This window comes from Tribolium castaneum, chromosome 4, assembly GCF_031307605.1.
Source record: "Tribolium castaneum strain GA2 chromosome 4, icTriCast1.1, whole genome shotgun sequence".
Lineage (NCBI taxonomy): Eukaryota > Metazoa > Arthropoda > Insecta > Coleoptera > Tenebrionidae > Tribolium > Tribolium castaneum.
In genome coordinates, this window is record NC_087397.1 from 12,783,138 (window position 1) to 12,807,670 (window position 24,533).

General features: G+C 34.0%; 3 protein-coding genes and 1 long non-coding RNA gene across 5 annotated transcripts; 2 read left to right on the forward strand and 2 right to left on the reverse strand.

Moving 5' to 3' along the window:
• Positions 1–1,687: 1,687 nt before the first annotated feature.
• On the forward strand, positions 1,688–3,001 carry LOC656733 (uridine phosphorylase 1). The gene is made up of 6 exons (XM_963239.5): positions 1,688–1,855; positions 1,901–2,024; positions 2,063–2,224; positions 2,271–2,456; positions 2,505–2,643; positions 2,689–3,001. The coding sequence occupies exons 1-6, from the start codon at positions 1,815–1,817 to the stop codon at positions 2,982–2,984; spliced, it is 948 nt and encodes a 315-aa protein (XP_968332.1). The 5' UTR covers positions 1,688–1,814; the 3' UTR covers positions 2,985–3,001.
• Positions 3,002–5,572: 2,571 nt separating this feature from the next.
• LOC135265997 (uncharacterized) lies at positions 5,573–6,839 on the forward strand. The gene is made up of 2 exons (XR_010333920.1): positions 5,573–5,701; positions 5,752–6,839. It is a non-coding gene; the product is annotated as an uncharacterized LOC135265997 (long non-coding RNA).
• Positions 5,580–9,367, reverse strand: LOC656570 (nose resistant to fluoxetine protein 6). The gene is made up of 10 exons (XM_008202604.3): positions 8,485–9,367; positions 7,970–8,205; positions 7,450–7,646; positions 6,972–7,403; positions 6,576–6,926; positions 6,429–6,524; positions 6,251–6,383; positions 6,030–6,204; positions 5,839–5,981; positions 5,580–5,790 (listed from the first exon to the last, which is right to left on the reverse strand). The coding sequence occupies exons 1-10, from the start codon at positions 8,675–8,677 to the stop codon at positions 5,650–5,652; spliced, it is 2,097 nt and encodes a 698-aa protein (XP_008200826.1). The 5' UTR covers positions 8,678–9,367; the 3' UTR covers positions 5,580–5,649.
• Positions 9,368–10,929: 1,562 nt separating this feature from the next.
• Positions 10,930–24,485, reverse strand: LOC656488 (uncharacterized protein). Of its 2 annotated transcripts, XM_015983194.2 has the most exons (9): positions 24,332–24,485; positions 22,883–23,164; positions 17,630–17,941; positions 17,420–17,580; positions 17,147–17,372; positions 16,397–17,056; positions 16,083–16,223; positions 11,409–11,620; positions 10,930–11,361 (listed from the first exon to the last, which is right to left on the reverse strand). In XM_015983194.2, exons 2-9 carry the CDS (start codon positions 23,053–23,055, stop codon positions 11,237–11,239), a joined length of 2,010 nt encoding a protein of 669 aa, XP_015838680.1. In that variant the 5' UTR covers positions 23,056–23,164; positions 24,332–24,485; the 3' UTR covers positions 10,930–11,236. The 2 variants fall into 2 exon arrangements, with proteins under 2 accessions (XP_015838680.1, XP_008200825.1); XM_008202603.3 differs by lacking the exon at positions 16,083–16,223 and having other exon boundaries at positions 24,332–24,484.
• Positions 24,486–24,533: the final 48 nt, after the last annotated feature.

A 24,533-nucleotide genomic window follows, 5' to 3' on the forward strand; every position in this document is an offset into this window, starting at 1 on the left:
TATTAAATTTTACGAAAAAAAATTTTTTTTTAGCCAGGACCGGAATTCGAGCTTCCCACACAAATGAACATGTGAACCGTTTTGAAAAATTCTCAAAACGCCCATGCGCCACCATCTCCATTTTGTTTAATAAAAAATAAACTGCTAATAAACTACCAAAAGCCACACAGTGGCTCTCAACGAGTGGGTTAACAAAAATTTCTGAAGAAATTACGCATTTTTTTAACTCATCTGATTATGACAAATTCATATACAGAATATTGCTAAGCCATTCCCTAAAACCTTGTAGAAATTAATTTCACTCATCAAGAATTATTATTATTATTAAAATAAATACAAAATGAATTTTTTCTTTGAACACTAAGAAATTTTGTAAATTTGCAAACCGCATATTATTAGAAAGCTTATGAAAAATACTATCGATACGTGTAAAGAAATACATGGTGTTTTATTAAAAAAATTAGTTATTCAACTTTTTGCCTTTTGGCACAGCCTGTACATTATTTCCGTGTTTCAAGTAAAAGTGGACTATTTGCTAAAACTACAAGGTATTCTGAATTTTTCTGATGGAAATTTGCCGGAAAATATTCATAGGCGACTTCGCAGTGATTTTTCAAAAATTGGTTTTTTTATGACGAAAAGTTGAATAATTCCGAAACGAAAATAGATAGACTCATAATATTTTCATTATTTTTTTACGTAGTATATAGAGGGTGTATCAGAAATACGTGTCTTAACTTTAACAGTTGACAGAGCTCAGCAAAGAAATCATTTTTTCTATTTGTAATTTTTCAATAAAAAATTTGCAAATTTACTTAAAATTTGGAAAAAGATAACATACTGAAACGTGTACCCGCCGATGAGTACAAAAATAAAAGAGCCGAACTATTTTCGTTTGATAGAAACGGACAATTTAAACAATTTAAAACAACAATGAAAATTGTTGCTATGAATAGAAACTAATCATTAAACACTGACCGGCTCGTTTGCACAAAAGAAAGGTGAAAAACAGTGAAAATTACAAAGAAGAATTTTGCAAAATGTTAAATAGAAAAGTTGTTTCTGATACACCCTGTATAGGATGTTCCATTAAAGAAAATATAACTTTGACTCACCACCCTGTATACAACACCCTGTGTAAAATAAAAATATTTTATGGATTTTAAGTCGATCTATCGGATAATGAAAACAGCATCGCAATATCTCAAATAGCTCTGTATAAAAAGCAAGCCTTATTCATGTTTTTTCCAACAACAATGGTTCGATTTCAACCCAAAAAAACCTAATTGTTTTCGAATGCTTTTCAGCCAAAAACTCAAACTTAATTTTCAATTGCCAAATTAATTTTCAAAAGTTAAAGGTAAATTTTCCTCTAATCAACCGGGGAATTCCCAGTGATAGTATTACGAATAAGTTTGAATCGATGACTTTGGGACGGATTAACGATAAGGTTGAATGTTGAAAAAGTGAATTTGAACATGTTATCTGTTTAATGTGTATCTTTTTATTTGAACGTAATTTATTAAAATAAGTCTGCGAGCCGCCACTGCTTATTTATCCTCAAAATTGATTAAGTTTTATTTAAAAAAATATTTATTTAGTTTCACGCCATGATTTATCTAAGTGTGAGGCATTTTTCTGTGCCTTATCATAGGTCATAAATAAATTGAAATGCGGATATTCGAGTCATTCTCACAGTAAACTGCATTAATTTAAGCAGTGTTTGTCACCAAATAATAAAAAAGATAACTTCTGATAACAGTATCAATAAAATCGCGCCCAAATTGTTACAAGTGTTAGTATCATCTCAAAAAATGAACTGTGCGAATCAAAACGGAGAAGTCAGCGAAACCAGGTGATTTACCCAGTTTCTGAACCCTCAATTCATTAAAAGTTGTAGAAATCCGGACGGAACTCTGCGTTTACGAAACCCTAATATCGAAAATCTGAAAGAGGATATTTTGTACCACCTAGCACTAAGTACAGTGTCTCACGATTTGGTCAAAATGTTTGGTGATGTGAAAGTAAGACAACTTAATTTTCATTCTCGTAAAAAAATCAGTTTGTTTGTATGGGAGGCACAGCGAAACGGATGGAGCACCTCGCGCAATATTTACAATCCGAGATTAATTACGAACTGCCAATTGGGACGTCCCTGTGCGATTTAACCGAAAAATCGCACCGATTTGCAATGTACAAAGTTGGACCGATTCTATGTGTCAATGTGAGTGTTTGTCGTTTGAAAAACACCAAAACCGTCACGATTTTAGCACGGAATGGGGGTCCCTTCAATCGGAATTTTACTCCACGAAATTACCAAACTCATGTACCATGCTAAAGTAAAAAATCCGATTTTTTTCCGGATTGGGACGTGTGGCGGCATTGGGCTTAAAGAAGGCACCGTTATCGTGGCCAAAAGTGTTGTTGATGAAATGGGCAACACGTTTCACACTCAAGTTAGTTAAATTAAGTTTTAAACTTGTTGTGCTCACTATAACTTGCAGAAAATTTGTGGGAAGGTGGTCCAAAGACCGGCAAAATTGGACCAACAGTTGGTCAAAGAATTGACCAGTTTGAGAAAATCCGACGATACATTTAACGTTGTCGAAGGTGTGACAATGTGTGCCGATGATTTCTACGAAGGTGAGTGAATAAATAACACGTCCAACGATAAAAAACTGTGTGTAGGTCAAGGGCGAACTGATGGGGCCTTTTGTGACCACACCGAAGAGGACAAAGTTAATTATTTGAATGAGCTGGTGAAGCGAGGAGTCACAAACATTGAAATGGAAGCCACGGCTTTCGCCGCTTTGACTCACTATGCCGGCATTAAAGCAGCTTTGATAAATGTGGCCTTAGTTAATCGTTTAAATGGGGATCAGGTCACAACTCCGAAAGAAACATTGTTAGAGTGGCAAAACCATCCACAAATTCTCGTCGGACGGTACATCAAAAAAGTCTTACGATCAGAGACACTTGTCTAATAAAGATAAAACAATAACTTAGTATTTTTATTCGTACAAAAACAGTATAAATCACAGTCATCAAATAATTAAAAACTAATTAAGCCGCATTCGCATTGACTCTGCTAACTTACTGAACATCATTTTAGTGAGTAAAATACTGGGTGATTCAATTAACACTGACATGAAAAATGCCAGGAAATAAGTCGTCATTGCGACTTCTTGCATTGTGATATTATAAAAAAAGTTAAAAATAAAAAATGACTAAATTTTTTGTAAAACAACAACTTTTTAACTAAATTCCGGGTGATTATTAGATAGGGTGATTCAAAGATATCTTTGAAAATAAAATTTAAAAACTTGGTGCATGTTTGGTTCGGTTTTTTGTAATTTAATTGTCAGAAGTACCTTGCATTTGTGCTAGAACTTATGCTAGAACTGAATTTGCTATTTCATTCAAATAAACTGAAAGTTAAGGATATTACTGAATTATGAGAAAATCAACTGATTATAAGAATAAAGTTATTAAAAGCAGGTAAATAATTAGACTTGTTTTTATCAGATAATCACGTAATGCTCGAAAATGATTAATAATTACACTTATTCTTTCACAAATAAATAAATAAAAAACCACCTCTTATACAATATTTTCTCTTATTTAACTTTATAAGTGTAATTATCGGTAAGTTTTTATTTAATTTTTTGAGTAACTTATTTTTTTTATACGGGGTGTTAGGGAATAGTTTAGCATTATTTCGTATGTGAATTTGTCACGATGAGACGAGTTAAAAACTATTATATCATTTTTCCAAAAAGTGCATACTTTCTACAAAAAAATTTATTAACTCATCTGTTGAGAGCCACTGTGTGCTTTATGGTAGTTTATTAACAGTTATTGCTTTATGGTAGTTTATTAACAGTTATTATTTTCTTTAAACAAAGTGGACATAGTGGCACGTAGACGTTTTCAAATTTGTTCAAAATCATAGCCAGCATGCTCATTTTGTGGGAGGTTCAAACCCCAGTTCAGGCATAAATTTCTTTTTGTTTTTTTTTTGGAAAATTTAATATTAAAACACAAAGTGAAATGGAAGAATTACGGCAGAAGTTAATTTACTCCTGCTGTTTTCTCAATAATATTAAAATTTAAGATAATTTTTATCATTTTAGTTCAGCGGTTCTCAAAATTTGGGACTTTAATGTCAGATTTATTTTTTAGAAAAATTATGCATTTTCGATTTACATAAATTTTACTTAATCGATTCGTTTTGCTATTTTCTATCCACCTTTACATTTTTGCGTTAAACCATTCCCTAACACGTTGTTTACTATTTGTCAGAAGATATAAGTGTGTACTATCAAAAATGATAAAAAAATATTGGTTGTAATTAAAAACAACACTTCAATTTGATTCCATGTTTCAATTTCTTTCAAAATTTACATGCAAGAAAGTAATACGGGAAAATCCAATTTTGGAAAAAAAAATCCAATTTTTCCAATAGTTTTTACTGTGCAAATTAAATTACGTAAGATAAAAATTAGGGAGATTTAATTCAATATGATAAAATAAATAGATTATCTTCCTACGACCCTAAGAAAACAATGCTCTCGTCTTTACTTAGATATTTGCTATTCGTCAAATTAAAGATAATTTTGATCTAGATCTTTCCATTTATTTTTTAGGAGTTATTCTCAAAATTTTGAAGTAAATAGTTCAAAATCTGATAATAATTATTCACTTTTAAGTCAAGTGATAATAATTATGATAACACCTAATTAGGAAATTTGGAAAACCGTAAAGTTTTCAGATTTTCGAGGTGTAAATAATTTTAACTTCTATCTTGCATAATTTTTGTTCCATTTTGTTTAGAAAGCAGAGAGTTGTCAGAAATTTATTCAGCCAATAAGGATAACACTAGCTTCGCTAATTTTTTATCAGTTTTCTTTTACCTACTTTTTGTTTTTCCCTTGATTATTCGTTGCTTAAGTTTCTATTTTTTATTGTTTTTTTTTTCAATTTGTGTTTTCATTTTGTTTTTCTAAACCTTGTTCTGTTCTAAACTCCAACTTTTGGAATATAGTCGCTTCCGTTGAGCTAATTAAATATAATTTCGCTGATTTGACTCATGATAGCTTTGATAAATGTGGTTACTTGATAGTTTAAATGGGAATTTAATGGGTAGAGTAGCAAAACCATCTACAACTTATCGTCATTCGATACATCGACAAATCGATAAATCAAATCAAGTGAGTAGATAGGCTTTGCCGATTCAGATTCACTTCAACTGCGCATGCGCCATTTCAGGGAATCCCCTGTCCAAATCGTGGGAATCCCAAGGTATTCCTGACGTCATGGTCCAAAAATACCCATGACATCATGATACAAAAGTAGCGCTGACATCGGAAATTCACATAACTTTCAATATGGGATTCTACAAAATAACGCATGCGCATACAAAGACCAGCAGCCATAATATCATAATCCAAAAATAGATCCCACATCAGGGAATTCCCACGTTTTGCACCAGGGAATCCCTGAAATGGCGCATGCGCAGACGAAGTGAATCTGAATCGGCACAGCTTATCTACTCAAGTGTCTAATAAAGATAAAACAACAACTTTTAGGATTTTTATTCGTACAAAAATACAATCTAAAATCACAGTCATCAAGTAAATAAAACCTTAGTTAAGCCGCGTTCGCATTCCTCGACTTTACCAACTTATTGAACATCATTTTGGTGAGTAAAATACTGGGTGATTCAATTAACACTGACATGAAAAATGCCAGGAAATAAGTCGTCATTGCGACTCCTTGCGTCGTGACGCCCTGAAAAGTTAATTGAAGCTTGACATAACGTACCGCAAGATATCTTACGAATGAAGCTTTGGAGGCGTTTAAACTACTATTAGACCCCATGTATATCATGTTAGCTAGAAGAGGATTCAGCAAATATGCACAGTATGTCAAACGGCTTAGCGGAATCCAACCTCGAAACGAAAGGAATTTCTCTAAAGCTCCTGGAAAGATTTTTAAATTTCCGGTGCTAGGTTCAGGTCTCGACTCACGTGCGTTTCCTGTGGAACACGCGATGATAAGCCACCCTAAACCAATCCCCCACAGAGTCCTTGACACTCCCATGTACACTGCAGAAAACTCTACCGATAAATTTCTAGTGTACAAAGTAAACAAAATCCATAAATTGAGGAGCGGAAACAAAGTCCACAATATAATACGGGTTCTCTGAAATCATCAGCATAATATTTGCCCACAAATGCAAGACACTAACTTCTTTCAAAACCAGTTTTTGTTTTAATTTAATTACGTAAATGTAAGCCGTAACAACTCCAATTAAATATGGCCCAATTCTGTTCCACGGCAAGTCATAAATTGCGTCAAGCTCAGTCAGTTGCTCATCCATACTAAAATTAATCACTAACACCTAATTACCCAAAATTAGGACTTACGTTGGAATGTAGCGAATAGTGTAAGACTTGTAAGTCGTGGCCAAAACATTCCCAATTATTAAGAGAACTGTTAAAGCGGCTGAAATTTTAAATTTGCTGAAAGAAAACCACTGTTTCAGTTGATTTTTCCCCCAAAAAATACTTTACCTTGTTGACAAAATGAGTAAAAACGAAACGACCGTAAAGAACTGAGTATCAACTGACAAATACCACGACCAGCTCAGACACATCTCAGACCTCGGGTACAAGTTATTAATGTACAACAAATTTCGCCACCAATATTTGGGGCAAAGCTCCTCGTTGCGTTCGCTGGAATAAAGCACCGAAGCTTTGCGATAGTACGTATACATAACATCAGTCATCAATATAACAAATACGTAAGGTGGTGTTAGTCTTAAAAATCGGTTGAGGAACATCATGAAAAATTGCGAAACCTTCCGAAGAACCGAGTCGTGGTTCGCCCTCGATTTGAAAAACAAATAAGCCAACAAAAACCCGCTAGAAAAAATAGGTAAGTCCAAGCCTGACATAATTTGTAGCTACCTCAGAAATAAATACGTGTCGACCGAATACGTCGAATTGCTCAATATTTGGGCGAAAATATCCTCAGATAGTCGGTACGCTGTTGGCACATTGCTCAAATAATCCGACTGGTAGAAAACAGCATGCACCATAATCACCCACAACATCCCGAAAAATTTCAGCCCGTGGATTACCGTGACCGACTCTGGGGGCAAGTCGGTTTTGACCAGATTTTTCACGTTGGAATACATCGAGAAACATTTCAAAATTGCGCCAAATGTGCCTATAGTTTCGACTTCTGAGGAGGAATTTGAAACGAGTTCAACACTCGAGCTCTGTTTTCCTGTGAGGTTGCCCCGATGTCCTGTGATTAGATTTTTGGCCAGTTTGTGCTTTCGTACGTCGTAGCACGTGCCAATGATGGTCAAAATTAGCACAGTGGAGACCAAGGATCTGTAAGTTTGGTTTATTTTTGTTTGGCAAACAAAGCTAGACTTACAGGAAGATTATGGTTTTTGGTAATTGAAGTAGCCATAACCCGGTCGGTTCTAATGAGCGAATCATTGTGAGATTTAGGTTCAGGTTGTATAAGTTTTGGGCGGTTAAAGATCGCTGGTTTACATAATTCTCAAGTAAGGGGTGTAAGTCATGAGTTGAGCAAGTTTGGGGGATGCACAGGCCAAGTTGTATCGTGAACTAAAACAAACGTGTTGAATATTCTGAAAATCAAATAAAATCTCCTCGTGTGTGTTATGCACACTTAATTTAGTTCAATGTACGTTTCACGCATTACGAAATGATTGGCATATTGAATATAAAGGACGTAAGAGTGGTTTTTGCAACCGTTCGTCCCTAATGCCCACACTTAATACCAGCTTATTATTTGTTTACATAACCGTGCAGACATCTAAAATAAGGGCAAAAGAGCAATTATATAATATATTATTGCGTCGTCTGCGTTATAAAACCACTCAACTTTCCTCGCCAATAACTTTCACGGTTCAAGTTCAAAATCTTACCTCCAAAGGTAGTTGCGTGTGATGCTGGAGCGTGCTGTTGTGCTCGAAATAAGCCACAGCGAAACCTAAATTAAATGGAGGGAAGTCGTAAAGGGTGGCATTGGGGCGTCTAACACTCTCGTAGCTGATTTCAAAGGGTTTGGTGTTTGATAAGTCCTCACATTGGGCGTAAGAGCCCAGCCATAAGTTATTTCCGTAGAAAAAACCGGAGCCTGGGCTACCACTAGCATCAAGAGCTACAAAAATGTTTCCTCGTAGTTAAGACTATTCCTGAGTGAAAGTAATGTGACATGGTTTTTGGACAAAACTATATTTTATGCGGAAATTTTAAATTTGGGTTGGCTAGGTCAGATTTTATAAATGTAATTTATAATGAAAACACGATTTTTTATAGGCACTTATGTAAGACTAAGTGCTATTCGGTATACCTGATAATAATATTTAAAAAAATCCAAAAAACATTAAAAATTTTAACTCCTACACATGTAATGCAATTTTTAATAAGGAAATGTTACCTTTTAGGGCCCAGGTTTGGTGGTCTTCCACCGCGTCGTAAAAATGGGCCAACTGCTCAAGACATGTTGAAAAATTGGCGTTTTCTTTGGCTAGATGCGATATTCCGTAGAGCACAGACTGGCCCACAAGGGCTTGGTTAAGACTTTTAACTATCACGAGTCCATTAAACACAAAAAGTAATCGAATCAACATTGTCGTATCATTTGAGACTCTTTCACTCAAAAGCTTTGCAATTATTGAGGAAAAGTTGGGGCAAAATGTTTTAAAAGGCAAGTGAGTGGGGACGTTTGGCTATAGTGGGGTGGTTTTACTATAAAAGTGAGCGTCATTGACTGGAGCGTTTGTTTGGGAAAATATTTATAAACATAACGGGGTCACACGTGTTAAATCATTGCCATTTCTAGTAAAATTTTACATCTCTTGTTGTACGTGATGTTACCTAAGAAATGGTGAAAGTATCCACCAGAACGAGATATTTATTCGATTTTATGTAATGGGTGACTGCATAAGTTGAGATTTTCGATCTAGTTTCGTGACGTTTTTTTTATTCATATGCTGTGATATAATAAATTAGTAATCCGTCGGATTACAAGTCGAGTATTGACTTATGATGATTATAATAATGTGGAAAATGATCCATGTTTACGTAGCATTTAATTAAATGAATGAACGGTGACATTGCACAAAAGCGTAATGTTTTGTTATTAATTTGAAACTGAACATTAGAGGAATTTGTCAGTGCTTATGTAAGAGAGAATTTCCCAAGACCTCCAATAACAATTTCCTTGCTTGGGCGCACAAATATCTTGAAATCTTATCTCTTGAAGTCAAAAGGTTTTAACTCCAAACTTGACACATTTTTAAATGTAGGTAGATAAAAAATAAACTTAAGCACAAAACAAATAAAATCGTATAGAAATAGAACGCGAAATAATCTTAGTAAGTTTTTTGCTCAAAAGATCAGCCAAACCCCCAGGATTATTTTATTTTAAATATTTGTTTATTTTTTTTCTAATCTACACATTTTTCCAAGAAGAATCACTCGATGAAAAAACACCACCAATTTATTTGGAAGATCAAAAAATTACAAATAAATATCCAATAATCAAATTCTTTAATTTTTTTGTCACGTCAAGCCAGAGAGAGATCTTGTGTTTATTTATTTAACAGATGACTTATCAATCTAAGGAAGCCCTTAACCGACAATGTGAATCTGGTAATTTTTCTCTATCGTATACATTCCTGCTACTAGATCTAAATCGAATCCCAAGGCCAGGGGTGGATCCAGAAATTAATTTGGGGGGGAGGCTTCCAAAATTTTTTACAATGTAAATAAAGTACAAAGTGTAATCCCAAAATTTTTTTTACAAAAAATGTTACAATGTAAATTTATATCTACTGTTTTTTTGAATAAATTTTTTGATATACATACTTGTCATTCATAATGGTTTTTTACTAGTACCGAGTAATTTATTTGCTAAGTTTTTGAAATAAATGGATTTCATTGATAGAAGCAATTAAGTAAGCTTAAGTAACAAAAATTTCTGACTATAAAAAGAACTTCTAAGCATAGGTAAAATACAACTTCTTTGTTTTACTTTTCGAGAATGTTCCTAAAGGTGGTAACATTTTATTAACTGAGAATAATTTATTTATTAATTTATTAATTAACGACTTCTAACGTTATTATTTAAAAAACATTTCTTCATGATGCTTTTATATTATTTATTAAATAACTAAAATTGAAGTTTTGGGCAGGGGCCTTGGCCCCCTAAGCCCCACCCCTGGATCCGCCCTTACCCCAGAGACCTCTGTTTAACGAAAAATTATATGATTTTATATTTGGAAAGTTCTTGCAAATAGGTAAAGTTAAAAATTTGATTACGTCAAGTCAATTATGTTTTAAAATTTTTTCCAAAAACGTTTTAAGCACTTTTTTTGTCTCCAGAACCCTCTAGAGCTCCATATGTTTTAGAGGCAGTTGAATCCTATTTTGGCTTATAAATTTCGACCCTTTCTTTACGATGGAAGATTTTTTGTCCAAGCCATAGTCGGTATTGGAAAATTGAATTTTTACGTGATGTTGCCTCGAAACCAATACTATTTTATAGATCACCTATAAAGTCCGAGTAATTAACACAATTAAGAGGAAATAATATGAACAGATTTTGATCAGTTAAATTAAACAAAAACAAACAACAAAAATAGAATGTGGAAAAAATAAAATATTACACGCGTTTTGTAAGACTTATTGTGGCACTCAATGTATTGAAGCACTCCTTCGTCGTGCTCCAAAACCATTCATGCCACAATAGAACGCCTTATAAAACTAAACTCGTATAATAATATACTATTAAATTATTAAAAAAATGGTGTAAATGATGTATTTTAATGTCCAAGGTTCCGTAACGCTATACACATGAAATGGCAAATAAAAGACGGTGTTAGGTCTAAGTTTTTATTCATGTTTGTATTTATGTACATTTTAAAACGACTTTATACAGTGTACTAATAATTTAAAAATCAATAATAAATAATATACATTTAACACAATAATAATTTACAATAAATAATGTCATTTCAACTTAAATAAGAGTTCCAATAACGTTTACTACCGCTGTTATATCACAAAAATTGGCAACACTGTCTAGTAAATCCGTCCTATTGACATGAAAATGAGATGTCACTGCTTTCATTTCTCTGTCAAACTTAAAGAAGCTCCTAAACTGCGACACACACCACACATATCGACTACCTGTTGTCATCCATAACAACTTGTTTAAAAACTTGCGCCCCAGTTGACATCTGCGACTTGACTTCGTGATTCCCTAACGCAGCAGTCCCATCTTTGGCAATGAACAATTGAAGACCTGAAGCTACCCCAACAATATCTCAAAAACCCTCCCAAATTATTCAAACTCACTTTCAGCCGAATCATCAGCTTGCTCTAGATTCGTATCTTTCAAAATCTCCGCTATTAGCCGATTGGCATTAACACGAGTATTTTCCACCCTTCCGGAAACCACCCCCGTATCGGAATCCTGAATTTGCGTCTTTTTACGCCGCTCGTAAGCCGCCTTTGCTCGATCTAGTGAACCGGTTTCGGACAGGACTAAACTGCTTGAGCTCGGATTTCTACAAGACAAACAAATATCAATCATTTTTGAGGGCATTTTCTCGTCGGCAACACGACAATTACATGCCGAGGATAAGCAAATATTACACGACTTCACTCAATTTACACTCAATCGGGGGGAACAGCATCACCATGCACGAAACTCAACGAAAAATTACAATTGCATCTGAAGGAAAGACAAAATAATTGTTAGATAAGCAACGCAAAATGAAGGCAATGGCGTATTCAGAGCGACAAAATGAATTAACATTTTTATTAACAATTTTTTATCAAATTTAAATTAATTCTAATTGGGTGAAGCCAACGCGACAGCCAGTCTGAGACATGCCCCTTCAATATGCTCAGAAGTCACAGATAATGCAAGACAAAAAATTGTATTGGTCGATCGCCGCAGAGCGATATCAAAATGGTATTGAGCATTAAATTTTGTTAAAATAATTGCTTGAATTTTGCTATCTGAAAACTGTTTTCGTATAAGCCGGGTTTATTACGAGGAGAAGCTATAGGCTTGCGAGTAGTAAATTAAATTAAAGTGTTGTAATTATAACTACAATAACTGAGTTTTTCTAAGACAGAGGAGTCTGCTAAATAATTTTTTTGTTTCTGAAATGAGCGTTGGCTATTAAATACTTTTTTTTTTTGTAAATTCTTATCATACTTAATATTTATTAACTAAAGTATTAATATTTATTAATATGAAGTCACTGAAAAGAAAATTTTTAAATATTTTTATTGACATAAAAAAACCGATGTTGAAATGTTGTTTTGTGCAAAAATTACTAAAAAAATCGTTGGCAGACCAAATAAAAAAGTTTTTTATATTTAATTCAGGATTAAACTAATTCGAATTAATTATTTTGAGATTAAACGTTTTGTAAACTGGCCGTAAATAATCTAAGGGCCGGATTATAGAAGCGTAGTTAAATTAATTGCAATCAATTGCCGGATTAACTGACCATGTGACCAAATTAATCAGATGCTTTCATTCGCGAAATTAACTTTTACGGGCGCATTAAATTTTAATTGAGTTTTGTATAAGCAGCAACCTGACACCGAAATTTGAAAATGATTTCAGTAATTCAGTTTCAGTTTGTTTCAAAATATATGATTCGGTTTCTATTTAATGTATTTTGCGACAAAAGTCTTTTTGAGAAAGGATAATCATTTAAATTAAAATAATTCATCGAATTTTAAAATTTAAATACATTGCCTTGTAAGCGATAACATAAAATACTGACGTACTACGTTACAACTGTTAAATATTTTTTGAAGAGTATTTTTCTAGCTTCTGGTCGTTTAGAAAATGGAAATCATAAGTAAATTGATTACTGATATTACTTTTTATCTTTATAACTTTTGCTGTCCCGTGCGTTATTGCAAATACAATAGTATTAAAAAAAAAACAAGTTTTATAAGACCAGTCTTATGTACGGATATCTAAAACTAAGGATATGAAACGACGTAGAAATAAAACGTCCCTATCCTCGATAATTCCGTTAATGTCGCCAGAGGCGCAATTGTTTCATTACCGTCTATGTTTTCAGAGCAATAAATTTAAAAAAAATGTTGTAATTAAATAACGGTTAGCACAATGCGAGTAATAAAATACAGGCAGATAGAACATCAAATTCTCAATAACAGGAGATAAAAAATAGTGCAAACATTGTATCTTAAACTATATTTAAAAAAAAACTCAAAATTTTACCAATTTGGACTCTGCCCCATATTTTGCGAATTAGGCTGCGAATACAGTTACAGGTACAAGAAAAATGTTCAGAGGAAAGTTGTAAAGAATTAAATTTTCTGTAAAAAAGTCCACGAGACTATATCCCTATCTTCAACCATGTAGGCCACAAAGTCATTCAAAGACGCACAAGCGATGGATTTCCTTCATTTTGCCGATGGTCAAATATTTGAAAATGAATTTATACCTAAACTGTTGAAGATAGAAATATCGTGTCGCAGAGTTTTTTATAGAAAATGTAATTCTCTACAACCTGGTTCTTTTCACTTTTTTGTATCTGCAACCGTATTCGCTGCGTTTGCAAAAATATAAGGTGGAAGGCAAATTGATAATTCTAAGCGATAATTTTTTAGGCACCGTCGCCTATTTATTAAGACGCTCCGAATATGGTTAAAGATACAAAAAAGTGTAAAAAACTACGTTGTAGAGAATTAAATTTGCTACAAAATGTCCTCGACACCATATTTCTATCTTCAACGATTTAAATTCACTTTCCAATATTTGACCACCGGCAAAATGAAGAAAATCCGTCGCTTGAGCGCATCTTTGAACGACTTCAAAACCTTGTATCTTTAACCGTATTCGCAGCGTTTTGAAAAATACGAGAAAAATTGCAAATTTTAAATTTTAAATAATTTTTTTCTCCTGTTTCTCATGAAAATTTTCGACTTTTTTTCTCAGTCTGTTGAGAATGCAAAGCTCAAGATTTCTGCATTTTTTTCCAAGTAATTAGTGAACTGCTTGAATTTCAATTAATTTAAAACGATTTGACACCGAGACGGTATAACGCTCGAAGCGTTACTCTGTCGTACTATTTTTTTTTGAGTTCAGAAAATCCTGCGATTTTGTATCTCGTTTCGTCTCCTAAGTTATAGTCCTTCGTAGTCTTATGAATCGAGTTTTTTTATACAATTTTTTGTAATTTACGTTTAAAATTTTTTTTATTTTAATCGATTTAGAGATTTGTGTAAAGGGTGGTTATGTTTTATCCAAATTTTGTTATAAAACTAGAGTATGGGTAATAATGAAGGTAATCTTGCATGAACGCACTCTGAAATTTATGAAATTAGCAAAAATACGTCCCTAAAAATTGCCAACCTAAAAATTTTCGCAAAATGTTCCCTCAAATAACGACTATTATGTCATCGCACTTGATGACGTTGAGTACTTTAAAATGCCTATTAAAGCATCAAAATAGCGCCAAATTACAAAAAACGTTCTTATTTCTTACGTTATTATTATTAAACAAAATCAAGAATTTTTTATTTCCACTGTCTAATTTTAATATTGTTAAAGCTTTAACAATTAAAATTTGTCTCAATAATTTTTTATAGCTATCTTCACCAGATGTCACCTTTTACTTCAAAAATAGTTGTTGGAATCAGTGCCTTTTAAATTTACAGAATTTCATAAGATTGTTTAACGATAAAAATGTGAGGTCTTTTTTGTGTCCCGTTCGTCATTAATTTGTATTTCTTTTCTCTGCTCGTATTTAAAACTTTAAAAATGTGGCTCTAATTGTATATTACGAACAATTTGACTGGTACTAAAGTTCCTTTAAAAAAATTCACATTTAATAGAATCTAAAAATTTGTGTTAAAATGGAATGGCTGTAAACGAGCTCATTGTGTCCAATTAAATTTAGATGCCACTACGTACTGAAAAGTGCAAACTCCACATCGAACAAACATTTTTTCATTGTGATGTAATTAATTGTTGAGGAAACAGACAAAGACTTTATTTTGGTTTTATAATTATCAACGTTTCTCCACCTTTTTTGGGATTTCTTCATGGCTTTTTATTTTTTTGAGAGAAGAAGGGGGCTAACAATTTTTTGTAAGTAGTCTTTGGACAAAATAACATAATTTAGACATCGTTTTTTTCAGAATGTCATGATTAATTTTAATTAAATTATAAGCCAATTTTGAAAATAATTCACAACCAAAGACAAAAAATAAAGTATTTAAAAGCAAACGCTTTGTTTATGTGATTTCTTTCTAAGCTATGGCAAATTGTTTCTACAGTTTTTTGTGTTATTAAATTATTGTTTTTATAAATCAAAACTTTTGTCAAAAAAATTAATTACTTTCCGTTTGGAAGCTTTATGATTTGTTTCGTTAATTTTGAGCCAAAAATTAAAAATATGATCTTTTTGAAGAAATAAAAAAAAATACAGATATTCTGGAGAAACCTAGACAAACATAATGAAATAAGCCATTGAATGGTAGGTAGCAATTGACTCGCTACCTTTCATAATTTTTATTTTATCTTTTATAAGTTTCTGATCAAAGCAAAATCTGGATACGCCACTTAACGAAAGTGTTACATGACAATGAGATGAAACTTCAGTTGTTGTTAACGGCTCATTAGCTAGTACACCATCTCATTGATATTCCAACCTTGTTACTTCTGAAGGCTAATGCAAATCCACCTGATAACCGACACGGTTACGTAAAATCGTTGAAATTACTTGAGTTTTCAAACATTTAATTAAAAGCAAATATTTCTCTTCGCGGCTGCTCTTTCAATCAAATGCAAGGAAAATAAGAGAAATGCGAGAAGCATGTTACAAGCGTTCTAAAAACAAAACCTTAGAGAAGAAACTGGTGCTTTTACGTGCCATAAACCCAGGAATGTGTTCAATAAACTAAAATTGGTCACATGTCGAGACTAAAGCAAAAACTCGAAAGCAAGACAACGATTAGAAACACACTAACGTTGTGACGCTGGGACGTCGAATTGTGAGGTTTTGTGAGCAATCAGACGATACAGTGGTAGGCGTTTCATCAGGACTGATGGCCAACGGAGCTAGCTTACCTCCTGACGCACCCTCCAGTAATTTGCGATGTGGCAAGCCCCTGTAAACGAACCCAACACCCTTCACTTGCCGAACAAAACCAAATTTTAAACACACAACACCGATTACCTCACTTTGCGAAGTCCAATGCCACGACTGTAAATCTCCGGTCAAGCTTGGATTAGTAACGCAAGAAAAAGGAGCAAAAACCGAACACCACCACCCAAGTCTTACCTTGGCTGGGTGCCCAATTGGTCAGTCCCGGCCGTCCCCGTGCGAAGCGAGTTGAGGGAAGTGAAGTCGGGATTTTTGGGGGTTGATTGCGCACTTTTCCGCTTAAGAATCGGTGTTAAAAACGCCGGTAAATTATCCGAACGGAAAAAACCGCCTCGGAAACGAGTCTTTTGAATCGGACTGACTCGAGGGATTTCAAAGTCGCTTTTCGATTTTAATACACCGTCCGTTTGTTTGATTTTAATAGCATTGTCCGCGCTTAAACGATTGTTGTCCAGCAACAAATCGGATTCGTTTGGCTGCGCGTTCAATTCGATTAAGCTAGTCGATGAGGATTTTCGCAGTTCGGTGAATTTCTGCGAAAATAAATCGGTTCGCATGTCTAAAGATTCATCGGGAGTTTTGTAATCGTCGGTGCTTGAACCGCTAACGTTACTCAATTGTGTGTGGTAACCATCGGGAGTGTAGTAACGCGTGGTTTCTCCGTTTTCGGGTGATTTAACCGGAGTTAAAGTCTCTAAAGTGCTGTTTAAAACGTCTTCGTGGATTATCGTGTTAGGGATTCGGATTCGGTTCGGGAAAGTGTTTACGCGAATAAAATTTGAGGAGTTGAGGAACGGGTTACCATTTTGTTTCCGGTTTTGTCTGTGTGATAGAGCCCTAGATAAACAAAAATTAATGCATGCACCCCTAAATAATATGTACATTTCTTCCCATCAAAAAAATGCCAAACTCAAACTAGACACTGACCTGATATGTCCAGAATCGCCCGAGCTCGACTGCCGGCTGTGACAATGCGAATGGATGCTGCTGTAACCGGAAGCTTTGGATAATTGGCTCGTGTTTGAAGAGTTCCGCGAATGTCCAGTTTCACAGACCACTTCTTCGTGTTCCGGTGCTTGCACCTGATCCGGTCCTTCGACAGCGACCGTCACCGGAACGCTATTTTCGACCAAAGTGTGACCAATCACAAGCTCTAAAACCGACGAAATCAACTCAAGTTTGACCAAAACCGGTCCACACCTGACGATAAAAGCGCTGGTCGTTTTTTGGGCAAACTCCCAAATCCGGAACTTCCACTTGCAATGGAACCACCCAGCGACTCACTCGAAAACTCATCCGTTCGAGATTCGGTTGCTGGATCTTCGGAAGCTATAGATTTATGTTTGAGGGAAGGAGACGGTCTGGAAAAACAACCATCAAAAATTGGCCAATTTCGATTCTTGCGCTTACACTTTGAATAAAATATCACCCGATAACATATGCATTGCAATGGAAAACTTGAGCATGCTGTTGTCTTGACGATGTCTGGCGTCGTATCCTTCTAATAAAGCTTTCTTGAACGTGACACCCGCCCCTGCGTATTCTGCTAGATTTAAGTCGACGAAACCTAGTTTGGTAAATGAACGGCCGCCTTTGCACTCCTTTCGCACGGATATCCGTAAAATACAACGCTCGAGGACGCCGGTGGATGCGTTCGCTGACATTTTACAAGGGAAGGAAAAGTTTGCGCCCCATTTCACTTTGTGGTCGCGCACCTCCTCTCTGCAAATTGACCCAGTTGTTAAAAACAAGCATTGATTATAATTTCGAATTTTCACGCAATTCCTTAAAATATAAATGATCGAAGAAAAGGTTTTCCGATTTGTGACAGAATTAGAAAAGTATGCAAAATTCTCGCTGTTCCGTTTATAGTCCGCCTTACACACTTATCGACCCACTAATTCCAGGCGGAAGCAAGGCAAAAAACAAACAAAGTGGGTAATTACTTTGGCCACATGTTATGTACCCTAACGATTATTAAATCCCCTAATTGCATAAAAAACCAGCGACCGAATTATTTGATTAGTTATTAATTCCGGGAACGCGCGTAATTCCGGAACAACGTCATTCCAACAAGAAGGAATTTATTTTATAACTTGCCCGGATTTTCGTCCTAAATTCCGGTTTGTTGCGATTAGGGCAACGATACGTTTGAATTTGTTGTGTGCGAACAGCCGGAAAATTCAATGTAGGACGACGGTTCAAGTGTAGGAAGCAAAAACGTGTGACTCCAGATGTTGATGCCAACAAAAAAGAAGCCATCATTTAATTACTGGTGGCTTGCATGCGAAGATTAAACGAATGCGTTTGTAAAAAAATCTATTTTTGTTCCAGTGTGTTGAAAAAGTTAAACGATGAATTGATGGGGAACACGTTGTGTTGCTATTAAATCAAACTGCGAAAACATAGACTTTGGACAACGCACGAAATTCTCGATATAAACTTGTACTTTCTTTGAATGTGTTTCCATTCAATTGCTGCAATTTTGCGGTAATTAGTCTTACGTCAACATTTACACTGTACTTGTTAAATATGTACATTTAAGATTATTTTCTTTATGTAATGTTAAAACCTGCTCAATGCGGAATTTTGTGCCAAATAAATTCGTAATTAAATCTACGAATCTCTATTTTTACAAATCGGATCATGTCTGAAGTGAGCGCTTACATCATATTTTACCTATAATTAATCTTTATTACCAATTTCTAAAAATAAATATTTCTACGCCCAACGGCTTGGTTTCGTTTGAAAAAGTTCAATAAACGAATCGCTGTGAGGACCCCTCCGGAAGTGTCGTTAGGCGGAATTTTAATCATGAAACTTAGGTCAGTTCCGGAAAGGCCGCCACAAAGTGTCTGCAAAGTTAATTTAGGTCGTGTCCCTAATGGAATACATCAACGCATCAATTAAATTAAATATTTCACATATTATAATTACACGTGTAGAGGGAAACAAAGCTAATTTATCGCAGTGGTGGTCGTTACACTTCCTGTAGATGTGTTCTAAACGGTCGAATTTATTCGATTTATCCTTGGGCAAGTTTGTAATGAATCATTGTACTCAACTCTCGAGTGGTAAACATGCTGTTCGCTGTTTGTATAATGTATGTATACTTCATTAAAATAAGTTAATTAACGTCGCCAGTGACACGTTTATGATTGACTTTAATACAGAGTAGACGACCTTACAAGGTCATTTAATCATAATACCGTCTGCAATATGTGGGAACTAATAAAACCATCGATTGGTATGTTTACGTAGGCAGCACGTCTTCATCGAGGTGCACAGGTCACAGCCTTGCTGGTAGCACTACACTAGATTTGGACGAACCCTGATTTCAAGAACAAAAAATCAGGTCAACACAATCCGGATGGAGAATCCAGCATTGAGGAAACAAGGACGTTCATGGGTAACATTCCATGGCGGGTCACCAAGTGAGAGTGTTATGCTTTCATTGAAATTTTATTTATCTGAGAGAGTAAGCGGACAAAAACTAGATCAAAGGGAATTATTAATGAGAAATTTCTTGTTAGATGTAATTACAAGAAAACGCTTCATTTTTTGTGTTTATTTTCTTTGTACCGTTAGATTAATATTGGCTTCAATATTAAAAAACTCATCTCCAACATTTTTAGAGTAATTTTATTAAAGCGCCGAATAATAAAAGTCGTTAAAGCATATCCGTTTGGTAATTTGTGTTCGTAACACTGATATTGTTGGAAGGTTCAATATTATTATAATCTAAGTAAAGAAAGTTAATTAGTTCGCAGCTTCGCTAATTGCCCCAAAAAAATGGTAGATTTAATAATTCAGATTTGATTTTAATAGTATTGTCTATCTAAATGAAATTCAATTTTTATTATTTGGTACATCGAAAGATGTTTTTCATAAAAGCAAATTTCTATTTTTTTAGGAAACACAATAAATTTTCCCTTACAAAGATTTTCAATGAATTCTACATAGTGTTCTAAGATTGCTAAAACTATATTTTTTATTTCCTTTTATGCCAAAATATTACCAAAATCTGTCTCTAAATCACTCAACGCTCAAGAAGCCATGAAATTGAAAAGTATCTACTATTTAAACAGCGTTGAGCAAAAGTATGGATCCAAGCGTTTTGTGCTTAAACTATGGGTAGTAATAAAGCGATCAGTAAAAAATAATAGATGATCAGTATTTAATTAATTTTTGTACAGTAAAAATAATAAATGATCAGTATTTCATTCATTTTTGCACACTAAAAAAATTAAGTGACAAGTAAACCACGCACAGTATTTTATTAAAATTTGCCCAGTAAAAGATCGTATATGCACAGTACCTAATTTCAGTTTGCACAGTTTAAATAATAAACGCTCAGTAGCTAGCTTGCAATGAACTAAAAGGAAACACCCCTCAAACGATTAAACTCGAAAACGTAAAAGTCAAAATGTTGTATTCTACACTCTCTAGTTTTGAGTGTGCATTTATTATTTTTACTTTGCATCTATCATTTTTACTGTGCACTTATTATTTTCACGGTGCAATTATTATTTTTACTATGCATTTTATTATGTTTGCTGTGCATTTATTATTTTATCTACTTCGGTTTCGTACTGAGGTCATTACGATACGCTATTTGCGTATCGTAATATCCAACGGACTCCTATAATAATTACACTAAAAACCAAGGTAATTTAGTTAGATAATGTTGACAACCTGGTTTTTTGACAGTTATCTGCGAGAACTGTTATTGTCAATCAGCACCTGTTTCAAGTCATAATTTAATCAAATTCATCAAAGACGAACCATTAGAGGCTTTTGTACCATCCCTGAAATGGAGCCCCTTGGAACACCTTTCGAGTAATGTACAACCATAACTTCAAAAGCCAGTGCAAGTAAGTAATTTGAGATCTCATTATACTTAGGCCAATTTTCGAATTCCACGAATTCCACAAAAATACCTAAATTTCGAAATTATTATTTTTTTTACAAAAAGTGCAAAGTAGAAAAAATACTGTATGACATCTCGTTTATATATTTTGTGGCACTTACTCAATTATGGGACTCCCCGCTGCGCTCATCGTGCCCTAAATCCGTGCGTGCGACAAAATGCGTCTTATAAAACTCGTATCATACATAATAACTATTACTGTGCATTTATTATTTTTACTGATCAAAAATACTCGTCGTTTAAATAAAATACTATGCATTTAATTTGTACCGCTAAACTATATACCTTACGAAAAAACAAATTAGTATCATTTTTCAAAAATATTTTTTTCCTTTTAATTGTTTTGAATTTTCCAGTTATTCAAAAAAAATTTTTTTTCAAATGGCACCCTTCTACGGCAAGTTTTTTGGTAAAAGCTTATGCTCTGAAATGAGTTCTAATTTAATAATATTGTTTTTGGATCAGTGTTTTTTAAATAAATTAATAAAACTGTGTTCCGAGCTCAATACGAAGATTTTTCGAATTTGGCCGAAGTGGTAATATCCATGGATGTTTATATTTGCGAAAATTTTGACGAATCAAATTAGTCGATTAAAAACATCTATGGATACAACCACTTCGGCCAAATTCGAAAAACCTTTGTAATGAGCTCGGAACGCAACTTTAATAATTTATTTAAGAAAAACCACTGGTTTAAAATAAATTTTATTAAAGTAGAAGTTATTTTTAGAGCATGATCTTTTATCAAAAAAACGCAGTAGTAAGTTGCCATTAAAAAAAATTTTTTTTGGATAACTCGAAAACCAAAATGAATTCGAAAAAAAAATTCTTGAAAAATGATCGCTATTTTTAAGCAGTTGTTGATGTACTAATTAGTTTTTTCGTAAGGTACATAGTTTAGGTACAGAACGCTTGGTTTCATACTTTTTCCAAGACTGAATGTATTCGAAAATTTAATTTTGCCTGTTATTTTACCACGTTAAAAGAAAACAAATTGTCAGTAGACAAAATCGAGATTTTACTGTATGACAACATCCGCTTGATGCGTTCATAAATAAAAACATTACTTATCTAATTATCGGAAAAAACCCCAACTGTTTGAGTTTCAATTAAATCAAGTTACTTGTCTTTAATAAAAGGTGAGTATCAGTGTTATCAGTATTATTCTAGTCATTTATTTTTCCGTTACGTCACAGTCTGGACAATCGGCTTTATAGCCGACCTTTTCGCTTTTTACCATAATCGCCTCATCAATCTCTTTGTTTCCACAAACTTCTCAACTTCAAAGGGAGACAGCGAAACACGAAACTTTCCAACAACTGATATTCAATTCAACAACAATTTTCTTGAATAAATTCATCACCTTTAACAATTACTTTCCAAATATTGGATGTCAAAATGTCCTTTCAGTATTGTTGGTGCAGAAACTGGAACGTTATTGGGTTTTGAAAGTCATTTATTGTAACAAGAAAGCCAGACTTCCTTTCTCTTTACCATGAAATTGTAAACAATAATAAGAGTGAATCTTATTAGGGAAAAATTACGACGAACTTGAAAAGCCAAACAATCTATTATTAAAACCTCATGTGTGCTCATGACTATGATCTGTGAACTTCGCATGTTGGAAAACTGAATCGTTATTAACTCGAGTTGAGTTTCCGCAAAACGTTATGTAAATAATTCGCTTCGTTCTCAAATACTCAGTTCATTGGATATTAGATTCGCCAGCTTACCTGCTGCTATGGTCCTGAAAATTTCCCCCATCTAGGAGTCTTATCTTGGCAAAAAGGACGGCAGAAACGAAAGGCACTTCCAGCAGTTCTTCCAAACATAGACTCACTTGAAATTTGTACTTCTTCTTTTTCGTCATGAAGGACGCCATTCCGGCGCCTCGTCCGTTTGTCATGCAGAAAACTGGCTCAAGACATCGCTTCCGAAACAGCGATATCAAACGATCGCTTTATAAACGATTCGGACAAAGACAACTTCCGCTTTCAATCGTGCCTCATAATGGACTGAAACAGAATTAAAGAGACTGTCAAAGCACCGAACGAATCCTGATACGCAAACGAGAAATATGGAAATGCATTCAGGAGCAAAACGAAGCGATTTTTTTGCTTTTAAACGGCTGCAATTTCCCTTCTTTTGTGCAGCGTCACGGGTATCAATATTTTTATTCAAAAATTAAATATAAATACTGTTTTCACATTCCTCAGCAATAATTAGCACATTTATGTCTGAACGTCTGCTCTGATAAGAAAATATTCATAAATAATAGACAAAACTGCAAATTATTTTTTGTTATCTTATCTAAGGCTTGATTAGTGCGAATTTGAAACAGTACCGGGTCCAAAAGTAGAGTCAGTGCACTTTGAAAAATAAAAAAGTAGAGAAAACGAAAGTAACCACAAACTATCGTATCAAACACATTAAAACCAAAACGAAAACAGGAAGTTAACACCAACAAACAATTAAAACAGCTCCGCTGCTCCAGTAACGGATGTTGGAGTCTGTTATCGTTTTCCAAGTGCTATTTACTATAAGAAAATTCAATCAACTTCGCAAATTATGTTGCAAATGCTTTTTAAATTCGTGCATGAAATGAAAATAACAATACGCTAAAAACGTATAGTTTGTAGTAATAAACTTTATCTAAAGAAAATAAAGACAAGTTTATTTATGACGTGAACTAAGACACCTGAGTGTTTTATAAATGATTTCATGGAAAGTTTAGTGTTATCTGAAGATGATTTCCACAATGAAATTCGCAACAATTTTGTTGTCCTGGCTAGAGGAAAAATATCAAATGTGACTATACAGTAAATTATATAAATTAACATTTTCTCCTTCTTACATAAATTGCAAAAAACAATAATATTAAGGAAATGTGAAAGAAAGTTGAAATTAATTCCGATTTCTAGCCCAAATTGGACAACTCCGAAAGTGAATTATTTTTTACCGATTCCTTGGCATAAAGCACAAGGCCACAGTTCATACTTTTGTAACCAAATTTGTAACCGACTTGCAATTAGTTGTAACCTTCGACCACAATTTTTTTCCATAAATTACACACAAGTAACGAGTTATTAAACGATGTTTTTCCGAAATATTAACAAAAAGGTGACCAAAACAATGAAAAAACCAAATCACAACAGAAAAAAAAACTTTATGTAACTACATACATCCACTTATTTTCCATCATAGTTGTGGTAACTAACACTCGTTGCAATTCTCTATTTTGTAATTCAAAATATTCAATAAAAAGCTCGACACTACACCGTTACACAAACGCCATTATCGAACTGACAGAAGAAAGTGAATTGACGGTTACGTGTCATGCGCTGCAATTTGCACAACTCAGAAATCCGGTAAAGGAGAAACGCT

Excerpts from the sequence above, each read along its gene's own strand:
- LOC656733 (XM_963239.5), top strand. The coding sequence starts at position 1,815 with ATGAACTGTGCGAATCAAAACGGAGAAGTCAGCGAAACCAG. Across the intron at positions 1,856-1,900 it reads GGAGAAGTCAGCGAAACCAG|AAATCCGGACGGAACTCTGC; the intron begins GTGATTTACCCA and ends TAAAAGTTGTAG. Across the intron at positions 2,457-2,504 it reads GCAACACGTTTCACACTCAA|AAAATTTGTGGGAAGGTGGT; the intron begins GTTAGTTAAATT and ends TATAACTTGCAG.
- LOC656570 (XM_008202604.3), bottom strand. The coding sequence starts at position 8,677 with ATGTTGATTCGATTACTTTTTGTGTTTAATGGACTCGTGATAGTTAAA. Across the intron at positions 8,206-8,484 it reads CCAAACCTGGGCCCTAAAAG|CTCTTGATGCTAGTGGTAGC; the intron begins GTAACATTTCCT and ends ACATTTTTGTAG. Across the intron at positions 5,982-6,029 it reads GTGTTCCACAGGAAACGCAC|GAGCTTTAGAGAAATTCCTT; the intron begins GTGAGTCGAGAC and ends AAATCTTTCCAG.
- LOC656488 (XM_015983194.2), bottom strand. The coding sequence starts at position 23,055 with ATGACAAACGGACGAGGCGCCGGAATGGCGTCCTTCATGACGAAAAAG. Across the intron at positions 17,373-17,419 it reads ACCAGCGCTTTTATCGTCAG|AGCTTGTGATTGGTCACACT; the intron begins GTGTGGACCGGT and ends CGTCGGTTTTAG. Across the intron at positions 16,224-16,396 it reads CAATTGGGCACCCAGCCAAG|GGGCTTGCCACATCGCAAAT; the intron begins GTAAGACTTGGG and ends GTTCGTTTACAG.